Raw genomic sequence first — 26028 nt, forward strand, 5'->3', positions numbered from 1 at the left:
TGATGTTTATTTGGTCATTTATTGTGTTTTTCTTCTATTATTGCCTTTTGAATTTGAAAGTTCTCTTGTAACGTTAGTAGATATTCTTATTTACTGTATCTATTTTCATATCTGTTTCTACTGTTGTACGGTGGTGGTTTTTGTCGAAGGTGTTCTGCAAGTGTTGAATGGCTTGTGCCACATTTCCATGGTCTTATTTTCTTTGTATCTTATTTCCAAAGTTCTGCTGGTCTGTCCTAAGCATTTGGTATCACAACTGTTACTCTTAAGTCTGTGAATGCAGATTTTGGGCATATGTCAGTCTCATCTTCCTTCTTTACACATTTCTGTATTGAGGTATTGCTGTGGTACTTTATTCCTTGTTTCTTGAGGTTGCTCCCAACTGTGTGTATCAGTTTGCTTCCGTATATGAGTGTGTACCAGCTTGCATGTTGTTTCTGTTGTGTGTCCCTGTTGCGCCCCTGTTTATAGCACTAAGTTACAGCATAAGAACTGTTCATGATCCCAGCAAACCAAAATTGTAGTAATCTGAACTGGATTGAAAATCCTTAAAGAGTAATGCAACCAGACACAGCAATTAAGAAACACACTTTAAAAATGCTATGAGGCTCCTCAGAAATATCTTTTTTTGTAAATTTCTTTATTGCTTCTTGTCATGACTCGCTTCGGGATTATCCCATCATCTGATGACCTGAGCCGGCCACAGTGGCCCAGCGGTTCTAGGCGCTACAGTTGGAACCGCGCGACCGCTACGGTCGCAAGTTCGAATCCTGCCTCGGGCATGGATGTGTGTGATGTCCTTACGTTAGTTAGCTTTAAGTAGTTATAAGTTCTAGAGGACTGATGACCTCAGAAGTTAAGTCCCATAGTGCTCAGAGCCATTTGAACCATTTTGATGACCTGATAAGAGAACAAAATTTCTTTTTACATGTTGTGCGTGTTTGAAGAGTTTTATAATGGTCATTACAATAAAACGGCAATCAAAAGTAATAAAACGTGTACCTCCAGTACATACCACAGAGTACATACCGTAAAAGTTGTCGAAATCTTTTATAAAATCGCCGACGGATATCCGCTTTGTAAGTAACCAATCCACGCCATTTTTGTATGAATTTAATCTGTGCTTTGGACTTATCTTCAGATACATATACGTAAATTCGACAAACATATTATCCCCTGACGTGTAGGCACTTCCATAAAGGATTTTCATAGTTTTTACCTTTACGACTATTTGTAATGAATACGGACAATTTTTATTCTGTAATGTTATTCAGTATATTCCTTGTAAAAATTGCCAGTGATCCGGATTGTGGGTTATTTCGTAATTTCGGGTTTTACACATGTGCTACGTTGTTTACTTGACCAGTAATGTCTACGTAACCGACGCAGTAGTGGCGCTCGGCACATACATCGGTGCACTAACGCCCTCTTGCAGGCACCATGTCTTCATCTGCAGCGCATACAGTTCAGTTTGATACTACAGTTCTAGCCTTGCGTCTGTTAGGTCGGCATTATCTTTTCTAATTGATGAAGCTTAGGCTTCAGTTGACTACACATAACTGGTTGACTACACACGACTGGTACGTCAATGTCATGTTGTCCATATGTACTCTATTGTATGTATTGTAGGTTCACGTTTTATTACCCTTTACTGTTGTTTCATTGTTGCTATTTTTTCATTTATCAGGCGATGGGATAATCCCAAATCACGTCATGACAAGACACAATAAAGAAGTTCACAATAAACCTGTGAATATTTTTGACTAACTTTACAGCATTATTAAAGTTTATTTCATAAAAACAACAGTGTTACAGTGACCAGTGAAGATGCTTTGGAATAAAACGAAACGCGTTTGGACGTAATTAGACTTTATTACCTCCATAAAATACGGTTTTTAACCTTTATAAACTTGTATACTAAGGTGACAAAAGTCATGGGATACCTCCTAATAGGCCGGCCGGTGGGCCGAGTGGTTCTAGGCGCTTCAGTCCGGAACCGGGCGACCGCTACGGTCGCAGGTTCGAATCCTGCCTCGGGCATGGCTGTGTGTGATGTCCTTAGGTTAGTTAGGTTTAAGTAGTTCTAAGTTCTGGGGGACTGAAGACCTCAGATGTTAAGTCCCATAGTGCTCAGAGCCATTTGATCCACTTGAACCTCCTAATATGTTGTCGGACTTCTTTCGCCCAGCGTGGTGCAGCAACCCGACGTAGAATGGACTCAAAAATTCTTTGGAAGTCCCCTGCAGAAATATTGAGCCATGCTGCCTCTATAGCCGTCCATAATTGCGAAAGTGTTGCCGGTGCAGGATTTTGTGCACGAACTAGACCCGTGAATGTTAGTGGGATTCATGTGGGGCGGTCTGGGTGACCAAATCATTCCCTCGAATTGTCGAGAATGTTCTTCAAACCAATTGCAAACAAGTATGACCCAGAGACAAGGGGCATTTTAACTGTTAATACCATTGTTGTTTGGGAAATTGAAGTCCTTGAATGGCTGCAAATAGTCTCCAAGTAACTGAACATAACCATTTTCGGTCAATGATACGTTATACTGGACCAGAGGATACAGTCCATCCCATGTAAACACAGCCCACACCATTATGAAGCTACCACCAGCATGCACAGTGTCTTGTTGGCAGCTCGGATCCATGGCTTAGTGGAGTCTGCGTCACACCCGAACTCTACCATCATTTCTTAGCAACCGAAATCGGTACTCATCTGATCAGGTCACGTTTTCCAGTCGTATAGGGTGCAACCGATACGGTCACGAGCCCAGGTGACGTGCTGCAGGCGATGTCGCGCCGTTATCAAATGCGTTCGCCTCAGTCGTCTACTGCCTTAACGCCATATTTCACTACACTGTCCTAAAGGATACGTTCGTCGTACTTCCCACATTGATTTCTGCGTTAATTTCACGCACTGATGTTTGTCTGTTAGCATTGACATCTCTACGCAAACGCCGATGCTCTCGGTCTTTAACCCTTTCGCTACGGTGGACTGTAGAAGTCGGGAGCGAATATACCTTCCAGCCGGTGTACTGCTGTGGCAGTTTCGCTTCGCATCATATTCCTCCGCGTCGCTGCGCTCGACTCGTATGGAAGTTTGACCATCGACCGGCTTTGTTGAAAGTCTGTAGTTAACAACAGAGTCACTAGAGGGCAGTTGCATTCAGTTTCAAAGCGTTGGTTTCGCTCGAGTTGCACTGCTCATTTCCCTCCTTGTTTCCAATCTGAAGTGACATGTTGTTTCTACTAGAAGTGATATGGCAGATTGTGGAGGAAGCTCTTTATCTCATACTGGGTAGTGGCTTTTTGAAGATGAAGGCGAATCATCGTCCGAATCTGACGATGAACATGAAACACCTATAGTAGCTGCTTTTATATCAAGTACACATGCTACTACAGCTGTTCCATTGACATCCCTATACTTGGATTTGTGCACAGACACGACACACAATACCAAAAACATATATAGTATAAAGTCCAATGATTGCGATAACACTACGAGTGTGAAAGCAGGACAGAGTAGCGCCGCGGGGAGCGCGATAAATGTGCCGTGCAGCGGGCACGGCCGGGCGGGACTGGAGCTCGTCCTCAGCCCACGACGCAACAATCACGGCGCCGGCGTGAAAGTGTTAAGTAAAGGCTCGGCCACTACGTTGTCCGTGGTTAGAGGTAATTCCTGAAATTTAGTATTCTCGGCACACTCTTGACAGTGTGGATCGCAAAATATTGAATTCCGTAACGATTTCCGAAACAGAATGTCCCATGCGTCTAGCTCCAACTACCATACTCCGTTCAAAGTCTGTTAAGTTCCGTCGTGCGGTCCTATCCACGATGGAAAGCTTTTCATATGAATCAAACACTACAGATGACAGCTCCGCTAATGCACTGCCCTTTTATACCAGTCTATAACTGCGACTGCGGAAAAATGAGGGCCCGAAAAATAAAGGGGACAACAGTATCACAAATTTCGTTGCTGAAAAGAAAAACCAAAGCGTGGCAGTCCATGCATAGAAAGCTGACACTAAGCGCAGTAATTTCGGAAGTATAGAATTTCGTCGTATGGAAAGAGAACTGTTCAGTTGTAAGGATCGTTTTCCGGGGAAGTGGACGACATGCAGTACTTTAAATTTTGAATTTTCGTAGCGTTTTTACATAAATTGCAGTTGAACAATCAATAATTTATATTAAACGTAACTTTTATCGGCAAAGTCAAATATTAAAATCACTTCAAGGAGTATCAGATCTAACTCACTTCAAGGAGTATCAAATCTAACTCGCTTACAACATCAAAGGGGTTTATTTTTAAAAAAGTTACATCGTATTCGAAAAACCATTAAGTATAGGCATATTTGTCTCCAGAGACCTTCACAGAGATGTAGAGGTTTTTATATCAGAACTTCAGCACCATTTTCTGCCGTTAACCTTCGCAAGCCACGATCTCACGAAATAATAGTATGTCCGTCTAACAGGCTTATGGTAAAACTCAGTGCGTCCGCCTTTCAAAATCTACAGCCATTTTGCATACTTCGCTAAGATGTAGGATTCTTGATAGACAAATATATGGTAATCATCTTGGGGTTGAAGCTCTCTTTTCCCGTTTTTCGTTCTTATATCGTAATGCAACCATTTGAAAATCAACTAACCCGTCTCAGTACGAAATCGGTGTTATGGATGGACTCAAAAATTATCTCAATATTTTAGATGCCGAGACATTCAGAGAAAAACCTCTAGATGATATGAAACAGTATAGTACCTCCCGGTGTGTTTATTCTAATTTCAACTTTCCCTTGTCACTCTGATTTAGTACAATGAAACTTGAAACTTCAGTTGCTGAAATCGTCGTCAGTTACTGGTCCTAAACCTTCAAATTTGAGTAAAAGCTGACGAACGTATACCGGAACCTCAGCGCTAACATTTCACTGCCTCTTGGCACGCAGTGAACTGTGAAACGCTCGCTTCCTTTTTCTATTCTGTTGTTGCGCCTGGTGGTAAAGCGCATGCCTGGAAACCGAACATTTCACAGGATAGAATCCCATTCAGAACTTGAAATTTTCAGTTTTTTTTAGTCTGCCTTTGTCCCAGCCTTCACCTCTAACAATGTGAAGATATGCCAGGGACGACACATGATTCGGATTCCACGTTAAACTGTAGGTCATCCTTCCTCGATTACTGGGGGAGTAGGTTAGGGGCACGCAAGTCGACGAAGTGGCGTCCAGTTTAAAGGCTTATACCATCCCTCTAGAAAGACTCCCAGCCAAACACGCCATACGACTAATAATTTATTTCTGTTCTACGATTCTTTGTCTAGCTGATGCCGACATGCTCTACGAGTGCTAGATTTTGTTATAAAGGAAACCATCATGTAAAAAATATCACAACTACTTAAACACTAGTTCCCAAGCCAATCATCAGGTTTAAGACTACTTTCTTTTGCGCAGAGATTTGCTTATCACTAGCTGTAAACCTGCCTCTTCCCCTCCCTGTCTCCCCACCCCTCTTTCTCCTGCTGCACTCTCTCATATGTATTTATCAGTTGGGTTATAGTTAGTTTACTTTCTTTTTCCCTTTCATTTAATCGTGACTAAGGACCATAATGTCGTACACCAGAAACCAAAGAGAAATAGTTTTCACAAAACGAATTTTTCACTCTGCAGCAGAGTATGCGCTGATTTCAAACATCCTGGCAGATAAAAACGTGTGCCGGGCCGATATTCGAACCTGAGACGTTTGCCTTGCGCGGGCAAGTGCTGCACCGACTGACCTTTTAGTAATATTTTTCTCCAATTTTAATAATCAAATGGTAAAACATTATGTAATATGACGACAAATTAAAGGGCTTCTACTTGCCTGTAAACAGTAAATTGCAAAGTAACGACACCAAACGCCTTTAAACTTTCGTTACTTGTTATCGCTTCGAACTTTTGTCGGCTGGCACCCCTATCTGATGTAGCTGACTGTACTTCTCTTTGTCCTAATTTTTACTCCATTCTCCGTACCTGATATCACGCGGTATATCTCCTACTGTTTTTATAGTCCTTTTTCTTTTGCAGGACATGAATATCACGTACACACTTTGCTTCACGCTGAGTACGTATCTCGCTCTCGCTCAAGTCGTCTACCTAATTTACATTGTTGTGGTTTGTAGCGGAAGTTTTTCGTACACAGCGGAGATTGAATTCCAACCGGGCTAGCATTCGTACTGTCTTGATTCTCTTTCCTCTGGTCGTCTGTTCTGTGGTTCTGATAATTCCTGCTTCGTGACGATAGAATTTACTGTTCTGTACGCAGTCGAAGGCCTGTAGAAAATGTGTGATAAGTATTTCACTGCCATAGCTGTAAAGTGCTGTAACACTGGAAGACTGTATTTTCGTAAAAGATGTCGCACTGCAGTTTTTTGCAACTTTAATAACGACTTTTCAACAGACTATTTTGTCAAAAGATACATCTTGACAAGTAATGGAAACTTTAAGACGAATAATTTAAAAACATTTATCAACCACTAATGCAACGGCCTAGTCGCAGTGATAAAGCCGGTCCCGTCAGATCACCCAAGTTAAGCGTTGTCGGATTGGCTAGCACTTGGATGGGTGACCGTCCTGGTCTGCCAAGCGCTGTTAGCAAGTAGGGTGCACTGAACCCTTGTGAGGCCAACTTAGGTCCTACTTGACCGAGACGTAGCGGCTCCGATCACGAAAAATGTCAACGGCCGGGAGAGCGGCGTGCTGACAACATGTCCCTCCATATCCGCATTCACTGTCGCCTATCGGCTGAGGACGACACGGCGGTCGGTCGGTCGGTCGGTCCCGTTCGGCCTTCAGAGTTTTGGATGGATGAGAACTGTAACCGTAAGAGGTGTTGCAACTGCGATCAAAATCACGACAGCCCTGTCGTTACTACAGTCGTCTCAATGATAGATTGTAGCAATAATGTGTAGGTAATGCCAAGTGACAATAAGGGATTAAAAATGAAATAGGGAAATATTGTTGTTGAGCGACTGCACGACGTAAAGACATAACTAGTCACTTTTTGACATATATTAAAGCCTCCTACGAACTATTTTGCAGAAAATTTCTGGCGATATACAGACATTTAAAATACCTGGTGGTTTGAATTAAACTGACGGTGTTCCCAGTGCTGCAGCACAGGCTATATACGTCGTAGGACGCTGAAACATCGTAGGTATGTTCACTAATTTGGTGCGCTAGCGGAGTATGCTAAAAAACAGTAATAGTTCCACTTTGTGACGCCACGATGAAAATATGATGCTGTATGAAGTGAGAGTCGTGTGTGTGTGTGTGTGTGTGTGTGTGTGTGTGCGCGCAGTTACAACATGTGTTCAATATGGTCTACCGACTCGGCAATATGTTGAGTCCGTAACACGGCATGGTCGACAGTTGCTCGCAGCTTATCTGGTGTAATCAGTGCGATATGTCGTCGTATGATATCATTCAGATCAGGAGTAGTTCAGATACATCCTGATAGACATCGTCTGTCAGATATCCTCACAACCAGTAATTACATGGTGTTATGTCCGAAGAGCGACGTGTCATGCCGTCCCATCTTCCATAAAAATAGTGGTGTGGACACAGTTAAGTTCTTGCAAAGCTGGAATCACATGTGGCACACGGAGGATCTTACAACGTGCAGATGCCACTGCACGAGGTGCATTCAAGTTCTAAGGCCTCCGATTTTTTTTCTCCGGACTGGAAAGAGATAGAAACATGCGCATTGTTTTAAAATGAGGCCGCGTTCATTGTCAATACGTCCCAGAGATGGCAGCACCATACGGCAGATGGAATTTTACTGCCAGCGGCGAGAATGAGAACTGTTTTAAATACTTAAAATGGCGACGTTTTCCTTACTTGAACAGTGTGCAATCATTCGTTTTCTGAATTTGCGTGGTGTGAAACCAATTGAAATTCATCGACAGTTGAAGGAGAGATGTGGTGATGGAGTTATGGATGTGTCGAAAGCGCGTTCGTGGGTGCGACAGTTTAATGAAGGCAGAACAACAAACCAAAACAACCTCGGGCTCGCACAAGCCGGTCTGAAGACATGATCGAGAAAGTGGAGAGAATTGTTTTGGGGGATCGCCGAATGACTGTTGAACAGATCGCCTCCAGAGTTGGCATTTCTGTGAGTTCTGTGCACACAATCCTGCATAACGACCTGAAAATGCGAAAAGTGTCATCCAGGTGGGTGCCACGAATGCTGACAGACGACCACATGGCTGCCCGTGTGGCATGTTGCCAAGCAACGTTGACGTGCAACGACAGCATGAATGGGACTTTCTTTTCGTCGGTTGTGACAATGGATGAGACTTGGATGCCATTTTTCAATCCAGAAACAAAGCGCCAGTCAGCTCAATGGAAGCACACAGATTCACCGCCACCAAAAAAATTTCGGGTAGCCGCCAGTGCTGAAAAAATGATGGTGTCCATGTTCTGGGACAGCGAGGGCGTAATCCTTACCCATTGCGTTCCAAAGAGCACTACGGTAACAGGTGCATCCTACGAAAATGTTTTGAAGAACAAATTCCTTCCTGCACTGCAACAAAAACGTCCTGGAAGGGTTGCGTGTGTGCTGTTTCACCAAGACAACGCACCCGCACATCGAGCTAACGTTACGCAACAGTTTCCTCGTGATAACAACTTTGAAGTGATTCCTGATGCTCCCTACTCACCTGACCTGGCTCCTAGTGACTTTTGGCTTTTCCAACAATGAAAGACAATCTCCGTGGCCGCACATTCACCAGCCGTGCTGCTATTTCCTCAGCGATTTTCCAGTGGTGAAAACAGACTCCTAAAGAAGCCTTCGCCGCTGCCATGGAATCATGGCGTCAGCGTTGTGAAAAATGTGTACGTCTGCAGGGCGATTACGTCGAGAAGTAACGCCAGTTTCATCGATTTCGGACGAGTAGTTAATTAGAAAAAAAATCGGAGGCCTTAGAACTTGAATGCACCTCGTACACCTAACAGGTCCGCGAGGTGTCATCTCCTCGAAGAAAAACGGGCCGACAGTAAAGAAGCTTGTGAAACCACACCACGCAGTCACATAAGCAGAGTGCAGTCGATGTTTCTCCACAACATGAGGTGGAGTAGAACCCCACATCCAACAGTTCTGAACATTCACAGTACCGTGCAGAGTAAAATGTGCCTCGGCCGTCCAAAGAATATTCTCTGGCCACACGTAACCCATTTCCATGAGTGTCAATAAACGAAGGGCAAAGTCACGGCGTTGAAGCCTATCTTGGAGCTTCATTTAGTGCACATTCCGAATTTGTAGGGATGCCAGTGTAAAATGTAGTTGCAGTAACTTCAGCAACCACTGCTATCGGAATGCGCCGCCTCCCTCTCCCTGCTGAACCACATTATTCATCTGTTTCTCTGATCATATTGCTCAGCCCATTTATTGACATGGGGTCTCTTCGCAGGTGTTTCTGTCGGCGATATTCCAGCAATGCAGCACTGCTACTTCTGCCATTCGGGCGATAAAACAACTGTACCGGCAGTGACAGTCATTCTTCTCAACATCCACTGGGTTTCGTACGGAATTTTTCAACCTCCTTAACCCTTTACACGAAGTCACTTCACAAAAGAAATCAACACCCATCGCCAAGTGACAAACAGCATGCTGATGTCAAAGCAGCAAACATTTCACTTTCCGACTGCTTATAGCGCCATATGTTCACCTGCCGGCTGAAAGTGGAACTACATTAAGTGATCAAAAGTATCCGAATACCTGGATGAAAATGACTTATAAGTTCGTGGCGCCCTCCATCGGTAATGCTGGAATTCAATATGGTGTTGGCCCACCCTTAGCCGTGATGACAGCTTCTACTCTCACAGGCATACGTTCAATCAGGTGCTGGAAGATTTCTTGGGGAATGGCAGCCCATACTTCACGGAGTGCTGCACTGAGGAGAGGTATCGATGTCGGTCGGTGAGGCCTAGCAAGAAGTCGGCGTTCCAAAACATCTCAAAGGTGTTCTATAGGATTCAGGTTAGGACTCTCTGCAGGCCAGTCTATTACAGGGATGTTGTTGTTGTGTAACAACTCTTCCACAAGCCGTGCATTATGAACAGGTGCTCGGTCGTGCTGAAAGATGCAATCGCCATCCCCGAATTGCTTTTCAACAGTGGGAAGGAAGAAGCCCCCTCCATGAAAAACGCTGCCACACCATAACACCACCGCCACTGAATTTTACTGTTGGCACAATACACGCTGGCAGATGGCGTTAACCGAGCATTCGCCATACCCACACCCTGCCATCGGATCGCCACATAGTGTACCGAGATTCGTCACTCCACACAACGTTTTACCACTGCTCAATCGTCCAACGTTTACACTCCTTATGCCAAACGAGGCGTCGTTTGGCATTTACCGGCGTGATATGTGGCTTTGAGCAGCCGCTCGACCATGAAATCAAAGTTTTCTCACCTCCCGCCTAACTGTCATAGTACTTGCAGTGCATCCTGACGCAGTTTGGAATTTCTGTGTGATGGTCTGGATAGATGTCTGCCTATTACCCACTAGTACCCTCTCCAACTGTCGGCGGGTTCTGTCAGTCAACAGGCGAGGTCGGCCTGTATGATTTTGTGCTGTACGTTTCTCTTCACGTTTCCACTTCACTGTCACATCGGAAGCAGTGGACCTAGGGATGTTTAGGTGGAAATATGGCGCACAGACGTATTACACAAGTGACACCCAATCACCTGACCACGTTCGAAGTCCGTCTGTTGTGCGGAGCGTCCCAGTCTGCTCTCTCACGATGTCTAATGACTACTTGAGGTCGCTGATACTGAGTACCTGGCAGTAGGTGGCAGCACAATGCACCTAATGTGTAAAACATTTGTTTTTGGGGGTGTCCCGATACTTTTGATCACACAGTGTTTCATTTTTTCAGCATATTCTGCCAGAGCACCGGTTAATGAACGGCACCTATGACGTTTTAGAGTCCTGCGATGCGTACAGCCCGCACTGCAGCACTTGGAACACCGTCAGTTTAATTATCAACACCTGGTACATACCACATTAGTCAAAACATACCCTACGATGGGGGGAATTCCCCATTTAAATCAAGTGCCTCTCCATTGTTAGAGTATACAATGCAGTTACTTTAATTATGTTACAATAATAGTATTACGTCACAAGCATCACACACAGGCGGATCCTCGCACTGGAGTAGGAGTGTGGTCAACAAGCAAAGGTCAAAGAGCAACTTCGCCTCGTAAAAATGGTTCAGATGGCTCTGAGCACTATGGGACTTAACTTCTGAGGTCATCAGTCCCCTTGAACTTAGAACTACTGAAACCTAACTAACCTAAGTACATCACACACATCCATGCCCGAGGCTGGATTCGAACCTGCGACCGGACTGAAGCGCCTAGAACCGCTCGGACACCGCGGCCGGCTCAACTTCGCCTCGTCTCCGATGTTGATCAGCGAAAGTCAGTGCTAACGTAGTAAGCTTCGTATGTTAAAGTTTAACTTCACCCATTTCTAGCCACGGTTTTCCACTATCGCTGTTACTCTCGGGCTCGACAATGAGGTAACATGTCTCGGATCCTCACAAACCTTTCCCATCATCTTCTTTATTGTTTCGTTCCCCTGTATTCACACATAGCAAGGTACCCAATGGAATGTCACTAACTGTCTCTTTGGCACAATGATACTCGATGGGGGACAGGAGAGCAGCATACTAAGTCACGGCTGAATCCCCACAAGCCAAGTCCGTCACTTATCACTAATGTTGATCCAAAGATGTGCTTCTGAGAAAAAAAGAGGTTTAATTTTTTCTCTAGGTAAGCGACGGCTACAATTTTTTCAGGGTTTTAGGAACGCAGTAAGGACAAAATGAAAAATCTCTTTGTGATCTGTAAAGCGGAACATATTTCCATCCGAGTTTGACTTTTACAATCACACTTCCTAGTTGCTCTGAATCACTTCGTGGGATCGTTTCTTTAACAAGATCACGTTTGAATTCATGCACTATCTATATTCTGTCAATCAGGAGCCTCGTATGTAATGATTCCGATGGCGACGGAACTGTACTGTCTCGCTCCGTATTCCTTTTCTTTTTCTTTAGATGTAATAAACACTTGCAAGCCTTCGTCCTGAGTACCAGCTCGCCCTGTCAAGTCATCGGGCTTCTACGGTTGAACATAGAATCTACTGCACGTTGTAATTAGCTAAATAAATGATGTCACATGCACAATTTATTGTGCTGCCACAAATCCATGTGTGCGATATTCGATGTTTCAATAGTGTCGCAAGTATAGATGACATCAAAGATGCCTCAGAAACAGATTGAATAGCACTTCGCAGATAAAGGCACAAGCAACAATGTTTTCGAGGACCACCGTAGTGTGGTAAAGTACAGAGCCTATGCTAGCCCAGCTTCAGTCCTGGTGGGTGGGCAACTTGCACATGTGCCCTCCGCAAAAGCCTGCAGAAGAGTCACTGATCAAAGAGAAGCGAAGGAGTCTCCGAAGAAGAGTGTCTTAGTACTACAAAGGAAATGTGCCCGAGGAGATAGCTGATGGAAATGTCAAATTACCTATCCGTATTATGCATCTACTTACGAACACTGTGGTAGAATGTGTGTGCTATTGACAGAATGTCAATGCGCCTGAACATTCCTTCATAGGAAGAAGAGTTACTAGTACGCAAATGACCACTTAGTACATACAATCTGAATTTTTAATTTCATATGCAGGTTGAACCACAGACCATTGGATTCGTAGTTAGACACCGTCACATCTGTTTGTATCGAACAGTGGGCGTCCTTTGAGTGGCCGAGTAAACTTGTTCACTAGTGGGACAAATTTCTATGTGTGTGTCACTGCGCCTCTGCCCGTTTGTATATATTATGCATTCTCGAGAATATTTGTGTAACGTAAAGCTGTAATCAGTTTGAAGGTTGGTTTGAACACTACAAGTCTTAATGAGGTACGGTTCTTTTAGAGATGCTACGTTCTTGCCTCCCATCGATCTCTGATTTGAATTACTCAGAAATTAATTTATTATTACTGGGCCTAGAGTTGAACGCGGGCTCCGGATAACAGTGCGACTTGGTACTTTGCGCACACACACACACACATTATATATATTATATATATATATATGGAAGTGGTAAAGTGTCAGAAGAAAAAATGGTTCAAATGGCTCTGAGCACTATGGGACTTAACATCTGTGGTCATCAGTCCTCTAGAACTTAGAACTACATAAACCTAACTAACCTAAGGACATCACACACATCTATGCCCGAGGCAGGATTCGAACCTGCGACCGTAGCGGTCGCGCAGTTCCAGGCTGAAGCGCCTACAACCGCTCGGCCACACCGGCCGGCCAAACAGAAAAAAAGAGTATAAGTCGACTATAGTATCATTATTGTACGAAAACTTTTCGAGATCTATCGGCCAGGGAATATTTATAACAGTGGTCACTGACGAAATGTTCGGGAGAAACTGACGGTCAGGAGGATTGAAAAGAAATTGCTTAATACGGGGCATACCGGGAAATATGGGAGAGTTGGTCAGCCTAGTGTGTGTGTGTGTGTGTGTGTGTGTGTGGTGTGTGTGTGTGTGTGTGTGTGTGTGTGTGTGTGTGTGTGTGGTGAGAGAAGAGCAGTGGCCAGGGGGAGGGAGGGAGGGGGAGGTGAGGAAGAGCAATCGAAGCCCTCGAGAGCTGTAGAGCTCGCGTCTGTTAATCTATTCCGGGAACTGCGAGCCTCTACAGGTGGTTTTGTTCGTTAATTTTTGAAGAGAGCCACGAGCGGGCTCGTGGGGCCCGGAGCGTGACCCCCACCCCTGGCCCTGGCGTCGGCGCGCCGCGGCGCGAGGGCTCAAAAGGCGGAGCCGAGGTGGCCGCGAGCCCAGTGGAGACTGGAACGCGCGGGACAGACACCAGCTCCAGCCGACGCGACGCCATGCACCTCCTGCTGCTCGCCATCGTCTTCGCGGCCACTGCCTCAGGTCAGTAGCTGCCGGCCCCGCTCTCCTCTGCACGGAGTGGCTCGCTTTGCGGGCGGCGAACAGTTTGTTATTTGTACGACGGCGTGGGTAAAAATTGGGTAACTGGCTGCCACCTTTCCGACATTTCTCGATGGCCTTGCGCCAGATACTTATGCAGCCAGACCAATTATCTTTTGGCCAGTTTTCTAAATTTTGCTATACTCTAATTACTGCTTGATGTCTGACGACAAGAAGTTTCCAGTTAACTGTGACGTCTCAACTGGTACTGCAAATTCCACTGTTTACTAGCGAAGGGGTAAAATGGAAACAGGCCGGATTGAAATCTGAAGCGATAGGATTAGGAAGCTCAATCTTACCGTCAAATACTTTCCATTTGCCTCAGAAGAAAAAAATCGATCCACCCGTAGTAATAATTTAAACTGATTTCATGGTACAGTGGCTGGCTTCTGGAACCTGACTGTCCTAACGACTAAAACTGGAGAGTGAATTTTTATGCCATCAAGGCCCTTCAACGGATTAATTTGTCAAACTTAATCAAAATGTCTTGTTTCTCTCGAAGCGAAGCAATATTAGAGTAGCCTCTGTCCAGGCAACTGGCGTCCGAGCAGTAGTTCGGGTTGAACATTAACAGTAGAAGGTATTTGTATAACTCTGTTGAGGGAAACATTCCAGTATTCTCCGGAAGTTATTTATGGAAATCACAGTACACCTATAGCAAGATCGCAGGACGAGCATTTTGATCCCTCTCGTTGCGAATAGCAGGTCAACGTCTTCAGAGTGCCACGTCATTCGCTATTTAATTTAGACACAGGATCATTCGCCGACGAATTCCTTGTAACGTGGGTAGAAATCAAAAAACTTTATATATATATATATATATATATATATATATATATATATATATATATGTGTGTGTGTGTGTGTGTGTGTGTGTGTGTGTGTGTGTGTGTGTGTGAGAGAGAGAGAGAGAGAGAGAGAGAGAGAGAGAGAGAGAGAGAGATTATAATATTTTATTATGGCCGTGGATAATGATATTTTTCTATAAAAATGCAGCAACGAGCCACTGTTTTAATGCGTTTTATTTATGCCAATATGCATTTCGGGTTTGCACCCATCTTCATCTCGCAAATTACATGTATCTTCAGCTTCTACAGTGGTACAATCTCAACAGCAGTTTGGATGCTGCAGCTGGCCTGTGCAAAAGCAACGATTCCAATCATTTACTTCAATTTCGCGAGTTTAAAGTTACGCACTATCAGTTGTTCATTTTACTTACATTCTCCTCTCCTGTAAGTAAAATGAACAACTGATAGTGCAAACTTTAAACTCGCGAAATTGAAGTAAATGATTGGAATCGTTGCTTTTGCACAGGCCAAACTGCTGTCGAGATTGTACCACTGTAGAAACTGAAGATACATGTAATTTGCCAGCTGAAGATGGGTGCAAACCCGAAATGCATATTGGCATAAAAGAAACGCATTAAAAAAAGTGGCTGGTTGCTGCATTTTTATAGTAAAATATCATTATCCACGGCCACGGAGCTCAACAGTCCAAATAAAATGGACAAATTGTTAGAGAGAGATTAGATGAAAATGACCACTTTCGTAGTGTCAACGGTTAACCACACGGATTAACCTCTCGTTCAGATAATGGTACTTGTATTATTTTTTGGATCATTTTCGGTCACAGTAGCCAGATTCACCTAGGGTTATGAGGCCAGCTGAATGGGTGGTTAACAATCAGTCATTAATGCGGGCATGAGACTGTCACAATAGCTGAACTATTGTTTTCATACAGAGGATCTGCGTTCGATTTCCGGTACTGATAATGCCTTCTACCTAGCGGCAGTAATGGAACGAGATGCATTAGCCTTCTGAGAACAGTTGCAGAAAAACTACCGGCTCCGGTTCGGAATGCGGCGTTAACAACCAGAACAGCCTTCTTTAAGTAACAATATGTCCCTCTAACCGACGTACCCACACATGATGAACTCACAAGCAGTGCGTGGTACCCACAGACTGATTATTCATAACATACATCACATGTGTAACATAAGACTGGCGTGATGTTGCTGTAAGCCACGTTAAATTTTGGAATTTTGATTAGGCCAATTCATTAAGTACAAGGTTACTAATTCAATAGCCTGCTACCGGGTTGGTCGGTGGTTTGAACACTGGAGTATAATGTCTTAATATGGCAACTATACCTGCCCACGCCTTGCTTGAATAATATTCCACAACTATTATACCTGAAGAGCTATCACAGAAGCAAATCGAACTATTTATTTCATTCTAGCGATAAAGAAAGCGCAGAAATCTTCCTACAGCTATACATATACTCCATATTGCTCTACAGACAGTGCGTGACACACGTGCTTAGTGTACAATATATGTGTTGATAATCTTTTCAGTTCAGTGAAGGGTTGAGCATCGGCAGATAGATCGCTTATATCGCTCTGTGCGAGTTATTAGTCACATTCTATCTTTATGGTTTCTATTGGTACAGTGCATAAGGGAAGATAGACGAGCTGCAGAATATTTGCAGATTTCGCCCCGATAACCAGTCGTTGAAATTTTCTAAGGTTTTTTTTATAAGATGTTGGTCGTCGTTTGCGAATGCGCACCACCTAAATTTCTGTCTCTTCGTTGTACTGCGTAGTCCGTGACAATTCGCGTTGCTCTTCTTTGTCTACAGGTAAGTACTTATTATTTTCAGTTTATTCAAGGACAGAGCGTGTGATCTAGCACGATAAAGATCCCGTAAGCACGAGCAGTTTTCATTACATGCCGCAGAGGTATTTCGCAGAGCAGCTGCTGTTTACAGTGTTCTACCACGGAATCGAAGCCTGCTATTTGTTTTACCTGCAACGAACCAATGTTATCGTTGCAATAATCTTCACGCACAGTTAATCTTTGGCGCCAGTATGAGATGGATAACTCCAGTTGTGCATCATTTGTCGAGCAGCAAAAATTTAAATATCAAAAGGCATAATGTTGGATGTGATAGTTCTGTTGCATAAATCCTAAAGTCTTTGCTTATTGCTACGCATTGAACACAGTTCCATTCCTAAGTAAAGGGGTTGTGTCTATATGTGACTGTTAAGGTAAGATGACTGGAATGTAGTATCGTATTTTGGGTCGTTAATGATCACAATGAAAAAGGAAGGAAGGGGTTGAAACCCTGCGCCGGTACAAATCCTAGGCGCTTCAGTCCGGAACCCCGCGACTGCTACGGTCGCAGGATCGAATCCTGCCTCGGGCATGGATGTCTTTGATGTTCTTAGGTTAGTTAGGTTTAAGCAGTTCTAAGTCTAGGGGACTGACGACCTCAGATGTTAAGTCCCATAATAGTTAGAGCCATTTGAACCATTTTTATCCTAATCCTTTCGAAACAGTGTCTATAAGTTTATAATGCGAGAAAATAGCCCAGACAGCGACTATAGGATGTTTCGCCCCAGTGTCGCTGTTCTGCCGCAGTTCTAGGTAATTATGACCTGTAAGGCAGCTTATTGGGCAGTAATGACGGAGTACCTTCCTCTTCGAAATCGAGAGTAGGCAACAGCGCTGCCATCTTCTTTCGCAGTACTCAGTGTAGTGAGCCGTCGAGTTTGGAGTTGCCTTCCGACGGGGATATCAACAATTCCCCCATTCCGTAAGAGAATTCGGAGACGTTTGAAATTTAATTAGCCCAATGTCATTACCCCCCCATTTCCGCATAATGTCAGAGGTCGAAATTTCTTCCACTAACCAAGTAACCCCCAGTCAAGAGCAAAAGTGCGCATTAGCAGTCTCACTAACAAATTCGACAATCGTGTTGTCAAAAGCTGCAACACTTTTTCGTTTCTTGAACGGCACAATTTTGTATTTGCCTATACTTCAAGTTTTTTTTCACTGAGTTGCTAGTTCGATGAAATTTGAGAGGATATTGTTACAATCCTAGTTGCCAATCGCGTCACCACTACGCTGTTGAAATACTGATGTTCAAAAGAGGCAGTAAAGTTCACAGCCCACATGGCGGCCCAACACAAAGTGCTTGTGTGCTGCTTGGGCGAAGGCAGCATCGGACCAACCAAAGCAGCGTAGCAGGCCTGCAGGAGAGGACGTGTGGCGCGAAGAACAAAAGGAAGGAAGCGGCGAGCAGGTGGTCACTGGCCGCCGCGGCCGGCGCGTGAGTCACGTACCAGACGCAAGTGCCCGTGCACAATGGCCGAGGGCCGCGTCGCAGGAAGTAACTGTACGCACTTGAGCCACTCCTTTTGCGAATCAATTAGTTCCGGCACGCCAGCGTCCTGCCACGACGCCAACCGACGTGCTCACCTCTACTTGACACGCCACATACAGAAAACTGCCACCATCCCCTACAGGCTACTCAATCACGCACCAAAGTTTTTCTGTACTAAACGACCTCATTGTAGAACTTCATACTAATTTTAATGTAATCAATTATTGCATTTTTTTTGAAGGAACGCTTTTCGCAGTGTTTATTTTTACGTCCATTTCGGCTTCTTCAGCCCTTGTTTATCCAGAAGGAACTGGCTCTGCGTAAGTCTCTCAAAAGAAGTCACTATCCTTCGGAGGCTGTTCTTTCATTTTGAAATAAATAATTTCATTACCTAGCCCAACCAGTTTATTTCATTTCCCTTGGGTGCTATCAAGCAATATCACAATAAAATTGTTATGGTTACATGTAAGCATCGCGGGAAAACATCCTGAGACGGTGTCCGTGATAAGTGTTTCGCACAGCCATGCTAGGGGAGTGCAGTAGATGGTATAGCACTTAGCAGACCCATCAGTCAAACAAATCAGTAACAGCTTGCACTGTAGGTGCTTGATCATTGTCCTGCAAAATGATGGTCAGGTCATGCAGAAAGTGTCATCACTTCTGTCTCTAGGCTGGTCGTAGGTTGTCTTCCAAAACTGATCAGCATAGAGAAAGACGTGGTGACACTTTCTGCAAGATCTGACCATCATTTTGCAGGACAATGCTCAAGCACGTACAGTGCAAGCTCTTACTGATTTGTTTTTACCGATGGGGCTGCTAAGTGCTATACCACCTACTGCACTCCCCTGATTTAAGCCCTCAAACAGAAGGAAACACTTCATGGCATTCGCTTCAGAACTGCTACAAATTCATCGGGCGCCCCTCGACCTGTCAACACTCTGGCACTGCTGAGAGTATCCTACAACTTCCACATAGCTGGCAACGGGTTATACACAATGCTGGTGACTACTCTGAAGGTCATTAAAACTTTGAAACACGTATCTATTTTGTACGAGCTGTAAATAAATAGTTGCCACTATTTCAGTTCCAACCCTCTATAATGGAGAAACTGCAACCCCCATATGTCTTTTGTAACTGAGCCAACATACATAACACGCTAGTGTAAATATTCAGAGAGAAAACGCATGTGGCGGTCAACGTCTTAACATCAAATAGGATGCATGGCAACGAACTTTTCACCAAAACTGTATCGTCGGAGATATACTGGAACGAGACACTGACCACTGTCCTGGTGTGTTTACACTGCAAGAGTTACACTAACGAGTTTTAATGTGTTATGTACCCAAACACGGCGACGAAACGCTGTGTACGGGTTGCACTGTTTGCGTGGTACATATCTGCGAAACTTAGGGACGCCATACAAATATTGCCGCTCCTCTCGCTGCGCCGTCGCAACAATTCTTATTGTGATGCAGCACGATACTGCCCAAAACGTCAAAATTAGCTAATTCCTACATAGTGAATTTAAATGTTTATTTGAAAATAAAAGGGCAGCCTACGCCGGAAAATGACTTCAAGAAATTTACAGCAGCTGTGGATCCTCACATAAAAAAAAAAACTATCGTCCATGTCTATGATTAAGCTATCTCTGTTTTTGTAGCAATATTTCAGTATCCTCGCTAGACTAATGCAGGTATTTTCCAAGCATCACAACCTTGCTTGGCGCGCGCGCGCACACACACACACACACACACACACACACACACACACACACACACACACGCATGTAAATTGTACAATAAGGTGCAATCGTGTATAACAGTCTGGAATTTTATCCATTACAGTTCACAATCACATATAATTTTCCTGGCCGTTGTACTAAACGTCACGAGACTTCTTTATGCTGAGTACTGAGCCATAACATTTATAACAGCGAAATAGTGAGAACGAGTCCTTAAACTGATATGTACTAATTCGTAACCAAAAAAGTTGTAACTGTCCACAGACACGTCGATTAAATATCTAGGCATTAAGTTACAAAGCGCTCTGAAATTGAACAAGCACATAAGGTAGTTGTAGGGAAGGTGAATGGTAGACTTCAGTTCACTGGGAGAGTTCTAGGAAAGTGTAGTTCGTCTATGAAGGAGACCGTGCATGTACGATCCGTTCTTGAGGACTGTTCGAGTGTTTAGGAAATGCTCCTTGAACTCAAATAGGTATCCCTGAAAGGAAGACGTTCTTTTCGCAACTCTGACGAAAACCTCAGTTAGTAAATTACAATTATTGTGACAGTTTGGAGAACAGGCATTTGAGAGTGAAGGCAGAACGATTCTCCTGCAATCAATATACACCTCTTGCAAAAACTGTCGAGACAGGATATGAGAAATTAAGGCTCGTAATTAAAGAGTCGTAAAGAGGCATACAGATGATGGTAGTTTTTCCCTTGCGGCACTTGCGAATATAACAGGAAAGGGAATAACTAGCAGTGGTACAAGGTATCCTCCGCCAAGCACCGTATGATGGTTTACGGAGTATGTAAGTAGATATAGAGCTAAATTATTAATTTTGGCGCAATAGTGCGCAACTCTTACGTGACCTTGAATTGTGCCCTTAGGGTTCCTCGCAAGCTCAATATTTATTGCGTTACACAGTCTAAGATCGCTGTTGGCGGTTTACGCAATATATTGAAGAAGACTGTAGAGCTTAACAAATACTGATGCTTGCTCAATATATTGTGCAATATGGTGTGCTGTGTAAGGGTAGTATTGCGCAATAGCGCTCCTGCTGAGATCGAGAGAAATTGAATTCGCTCCGAATGAATTTCCACAAAGAACTAAAAATAGTTAATGGCAAAAGATCAGGAAGTGGGCTGGAAAATGTGTACGGAAGTTCCACGCGATGCTTTGAGAAACGGATTTCCTGATTGACCAGGGAACGCTAGATACCTCGCCGTTCACAACAGCAGAGGAAAGAGCATATCATTGTGTCACAGGTAATCAGAAATGTTCATTTTACACTGAAACGCCAAGGAGAGTGGAATAGAATACGTTTTCAAATACAGGGATATGTAAGCAGGCAGAATACGTCGCTGCGGTCGGCAACGCCTATTAAAACGTCAAGTGTCTGGCGCAGTTACTGCTGCTGCTGCTGCTGCTACAATGGCAGGTTGTCAAGATTTCAGTGAGTTTGAACCTGCTATTAAAGCCGGCGCCCGAGCGTTGGGACACAGCATCTCCGAGGTAGCGATGAAGTGGAGATTTTCCCATGCCACCATATCAGCAATCCGGTAAAACATCAAGTCTCCGACATCGCTGCGGCCGGAAAAAGATCATGCAAGAACGGGACCGACGACGACTGAAGAAAATTGTTAAACGTGACAGAAATGCAACCCTTCCGCAAATTGCTGCAGATTTCAATGCTGGGCCATCAAGTGTCAGCGTGCGAACCATCCAACGAAACACCATCGATATGGGCTTTCGGAGCCGAAGGCCCACTCGTGTACTCTTGATGACTGCACGACACAAAGCTTTACGCCCCGCCTGAGCCCGTCAACACCGACATTGGACTGTTGATGACTGGAAACATGTTGCCTGGTCGGACGAGTCTCGTTTCAAATCGTATCGAAGGGATGGACGTTTAGGGTATGGAAACAACCTCATGAATCCATGGACCCTGCATTTCAGCAGGGGACTGTTCAAGCTGGTGGAGACACTGTAATGGTGTGGGGGGTGTGCAACTGGAGTGATATGGGGCCCCTGATACATCTAGATACGACTCTGACAGGTGACACGTACCTAAGCGTCCTGTCTGATCACATGTATCCAGTCATGAAATTGCAATGAACTCCAGACCTTAACTGCTTACCGGCGTCGATAAATATCAACGGGGACAGCTCAAAATGTGTGCCCCGACCGGGACTCGAACCCGGAATCTCCTGCTTACATGGCAGACGCTCTACCCGTATGAGCCACTGAGGGCACAGAGGATAGTGCGACTGCAGGTCCTTATCCCTGGCACCCTCCCTGTGAGACCCACATCTTCAACTTACTGTCCACACATTACATTTGTAGTGTCCCTGTCCATGCCACATGTCCGACAGAACAGATACCATCTTTATATTTTCATATATGTATCCATACATGTCCACTGTCCATTCCGGCGGACTTGGGCAATTCCAGCAGAACAATGCGACACCCCACATGACCAGAATTGCTACGGAGTGGTTCCAGGAACACCCTTATGAGTTTAAACACTTTCGCTGGCCACCAATCCCCCCCAGACATGAACATTATTGAGCATATCTGGGATGCCCTGCAACGTGCTGCTGCGAAGAGATCTCCATCCCCTTGCACTCTTACGGATTTATGGACAGCTCTGCAGAATTCATGGTGTCAGTTCCCTCCAGCACTACTTCAGACATTAGTCGAGTCCATGGCACGTTGTATTGCTGCATTTCTGCATGTTCGAGGGGGCCTTACAAGATATCAGGCAGGCTCTTCAGTATAATTGTGATTGTTCTCGGAACTGACATATCAGATCAGGTGACTCGTGAACATAGGTTTTAATTTTCTTCCAGTAACTGACACAGCTTTGCTGCAGTGGTAACACCGGTGTCCATAATATCACGGAAGTTAAGCACTCTTGGCAAACGGGGTGCTGAGGAGCTACTTGACTGAGAAGTAGAGACTCCGGTCACGAAAACTGACACGGCCGGGAGAGCGGTGTGCTGACAACATGCTTCTCCATATCCGCATCCAGTGGCGCCTTGCGGCTGAGGATGAGACGGCAATCGGTCGGAACCAGTGGGCCTTCCAAGGCCTGCTGTTCGGACGGAGGTTTCCTTTTTTTGTTACAGCGCAGACATAAGATCATGTACGCTTTCAATCAGTACATAAATGTTGTATTTTGTTCTTAACTGTGTTACAGTATAAAAATACGCAGAAAACAGTACATGTGCGTGGTAAATTACACAGTTCACTTATTTAATTCGTTATTAGTTGTTGTAGTTTACGAATCTATGCTCTCTGAATGAGCCCATGGTTCAAATTTTCAACGGAAGCTTTCGGTCTTGTTTCGACCGTTTTGCGTAATTTCTGCTTGTGTTTTTCGAAGTTCCACAGCATCGACTGTCGACGAATTCCATACGTAGGCCGAGTTCTAACTGAAGCTTCCCGGACATAAATATTGCGCAATTGCCATTCTTGGCCTCGTACTTCTGCGCAGTATATTGACAGAATATTATTGTGTCAATAACACCGAGCACGTAAGGGCTGCTTACACTATAAAAATTTTCATCAAAACTGATCAACTCAGTGGCATTAAAAGACCAGTTTGACAACAGAAGTGTTCTTATGCTTCACTTTAACGCAGAAACAGCAGAGCTCCTGCACAGTCCCAAGAAAAACATGTAGTAATGTTTTAGCAATGGACAAACGAATGCAGACGAGTGCGGATTCAGATGTCAAGTACTTTAATGGTTTTCACCACTATTTTAATAAGTATACAAATTGGCAGTCTGAGTCTCGAATATCTTGTCAGTCCTCTACCGAATACGTCTCAAGTAGACTACTGGTTCACTACAACTGAGTTGATCGAATGAAATTTAGTTAGTTGGAGTTCAAAATCGTAAATGTGCCGCAAACTAATACTCGTTTTATTGTAGAGGTGCAACGCCAGAAAAGGCTTGGGGAGAGAGACGACTAATTTTCAGCAAAATTACATATGGTGCCCGTTCATCATCTGTGAACGCTCTTCAGACCTCAACTGTTCTCATCTATGTCATTTAATTAACTCATTTGCTTTAATATTATTGTAGATAATTATCAGCAGGCATCTAATATCTACTGCTAAATAAAGACCTCTCTTGTACACTTCAATATACTACGTGCAAATACAATTAGGCAGATGAGCGGTTGAAACCGAAACTACGTAACTCACGCTTCCCTTGCGACTACGGAAGAACACGACAAGGCATACAATCTTACGTTAATTTTCATGTGTTGTTAACTGCTTCTCCGAAGATCAAATGCTTAGGCTAAGAGTCCGCTGAAGATTTGTCCACTGTATCCCCTCTTAATTTCTACTGGCTCTATATCGTTTCCCGGTAATAGGAAAGGTCTCTTCGGTTTAACGTGTCCTTCTCATGAATACAGACTTGTACATAACATAAAAGATGTGCCACACAGTTTACTATAATAAATCCATGCCGTGTCTATGTTTTTCTCAACAACGACGAAAATAAAGCAAGGAGGAAAATGTTCCCAATTCCAACACACAATATTGCAGAAACCGCCATGAAAAACAAAGGAATCCGCCACATCAAATATCTTCTTAAGACGAACGAGATCCGCTCGTCAGAAGACAATGCAGAGACGGAGGGAAGGAGAAAAGGAAAATTTGCTGTAACGTCACGCCGATGATGATGTCATTAAAAGCAAAACACAAACTCAAATTGAGGAATAAAATCAATCATCTCCTTCTAAAAAACTACCATTTCGGCATTTTTCTTAAACGTTTTAGAGAAACCACGAAAAACCGAAATCTGTATGGTCGGACGAAGGTTTGAACGGCCATTTCCCTGAATGCGAGTCCAGTGTCTGAACATCGGGAGACAGATTTGGAACGTAACGACAAAACACACTCTGAGGGAGTTAACTAGAAACAGGGTATAATCCTGTCTAAAATCCCAGTGAGAAAATATCACTGATAAGAACTGTTTATATGTCAACTACGGAGAACAAAGTTACGAGAGCCTTTTTACCCCATGATCTACATGCGTGTATCCTTCACAGGGAAATAAAAGCGTAAGAAACTGTGAATGTAGCGGTTACTAGGACGTAACCTGCGATGTTATTGCGTAAAAGAAATTATTACTCTACACTGAAGCTGCCGAATAAATGCGGTCATTCTTCTACAGCGCTATGTTCTGTTCATAAGAAATAGTTTTGAAATGAAACGTCTGATCTGTAGCAGGTTAAAGTCGAAAAAAAAAAAAATGGTTCAAATGGCTCTGAGCTCTATGGGACTTAACTGCTGAGGTCATCAGTCCCCTAGAACGTAAAACTACTTAAACCTAACTAACCTAAGTACATCACACACATCCATGCCCGAGGCAGGATTCGAACCTGAGACCGTAGCGGTCGTGCGGTTCCAGACAAACGCCTAGAACCGCTCGGCCACACCGATCGGCCGATTAAAGTTGAATCGCTTCTAAAAATATTTTTGCCTTCACTGCATTTCTCTGCCGTTTGCATTTCATCGACGGCTTGAAATGTTAACTATAAAATATGTTTTCTGATATACCAAGTGCCGGAAATGAGCTAAAATAAAATAAAATGATGTATTCTGCACTGTAGTGAGTGCGACACATGGCGTGTGAAATGATCATCGTAACGTCGCTTTATAAAAATTTCGAGTGGCTGAACAACTAAAATGTGTTGAGACAAAATTATTCAAAAGAGTAATTTCACAAAAGGTCTATAAGACTCTACACGATTAAGTGGAATTTACATAGTTTAATAGCGTTTCCCATTGCAACTCAAATGTATCCAATGGACTGGTACAAATACCATCTGACCTGCAGCATTCATTATTAAACTCAAATCCAAATGGGTCTTCAATAGCCATGAAATAAGATGAGGTTATCTTATCAAGTGTTCTGCCAATGTGTTTATGAAATAGCTACGTGGATACAATGGATACCGAATATTCAGCCTTGGGTCGTGGGTTGCACTAATTGTGCGTGGTGTTTCTCCGCCAGTAGCTTACACAACGGCAACAAGAATGTGATGCCCTAGCACAGAAATGCTGGGCGTACAACGGCACTC

At 43.9% G+C, this 26028-nt stretch overlaps 2 protein-coding genes across 7 annotated transcripts in view; one reads left to right on the forward strand and one right to left on the reverse strand.

Annotated features, from left to right (window-relative positions):
- LOC124798456 (cytosolic carboxypeptidase 1-like) overlaps nucleotides 1-26028 on the reverse strand; it is a 503581-nt gene that overhangs the window by 179239 nt on the left and 298314 nt on the right. The window lies entirely within an intron of this gene.
- LOC124798458 overlaps nucleotides 13856-26028 on the forward strand; it is a 53452-nt gene continuing 41279 nt past the window's right edge. For both annotated transcript variants that reach the window (XM_047261880.1, XM_047261881.1), the window contains exon 1: nucleotides 13856-13981. In XM_047261880.1, coding sequence (XP_047117836.1) covers nucleotides 13936-13981 — 46 coding nt within the window. In that variant the 5' untranslated portion in view covers nucleotides 13856-13935. The remainder of the gene's footprint in view (nucleotides 13982-26028) is intronic.

Source organism: Schistocerca piceifrons, chromosome 5 (genome assembly GCF_021461385.2).
Source record: "Schistocerca piceifrons isolate TAMUIC-IGC-003096 chromosome 5, iqSchPice1.1, whole genome shotgun sequence".
Lineage (NCBI taxonomy): Eukaryota > Metazoa > Arthropoda > Insecta > Orthoptera > Acrididae > Schistocerca > Schistocerca piceifrons.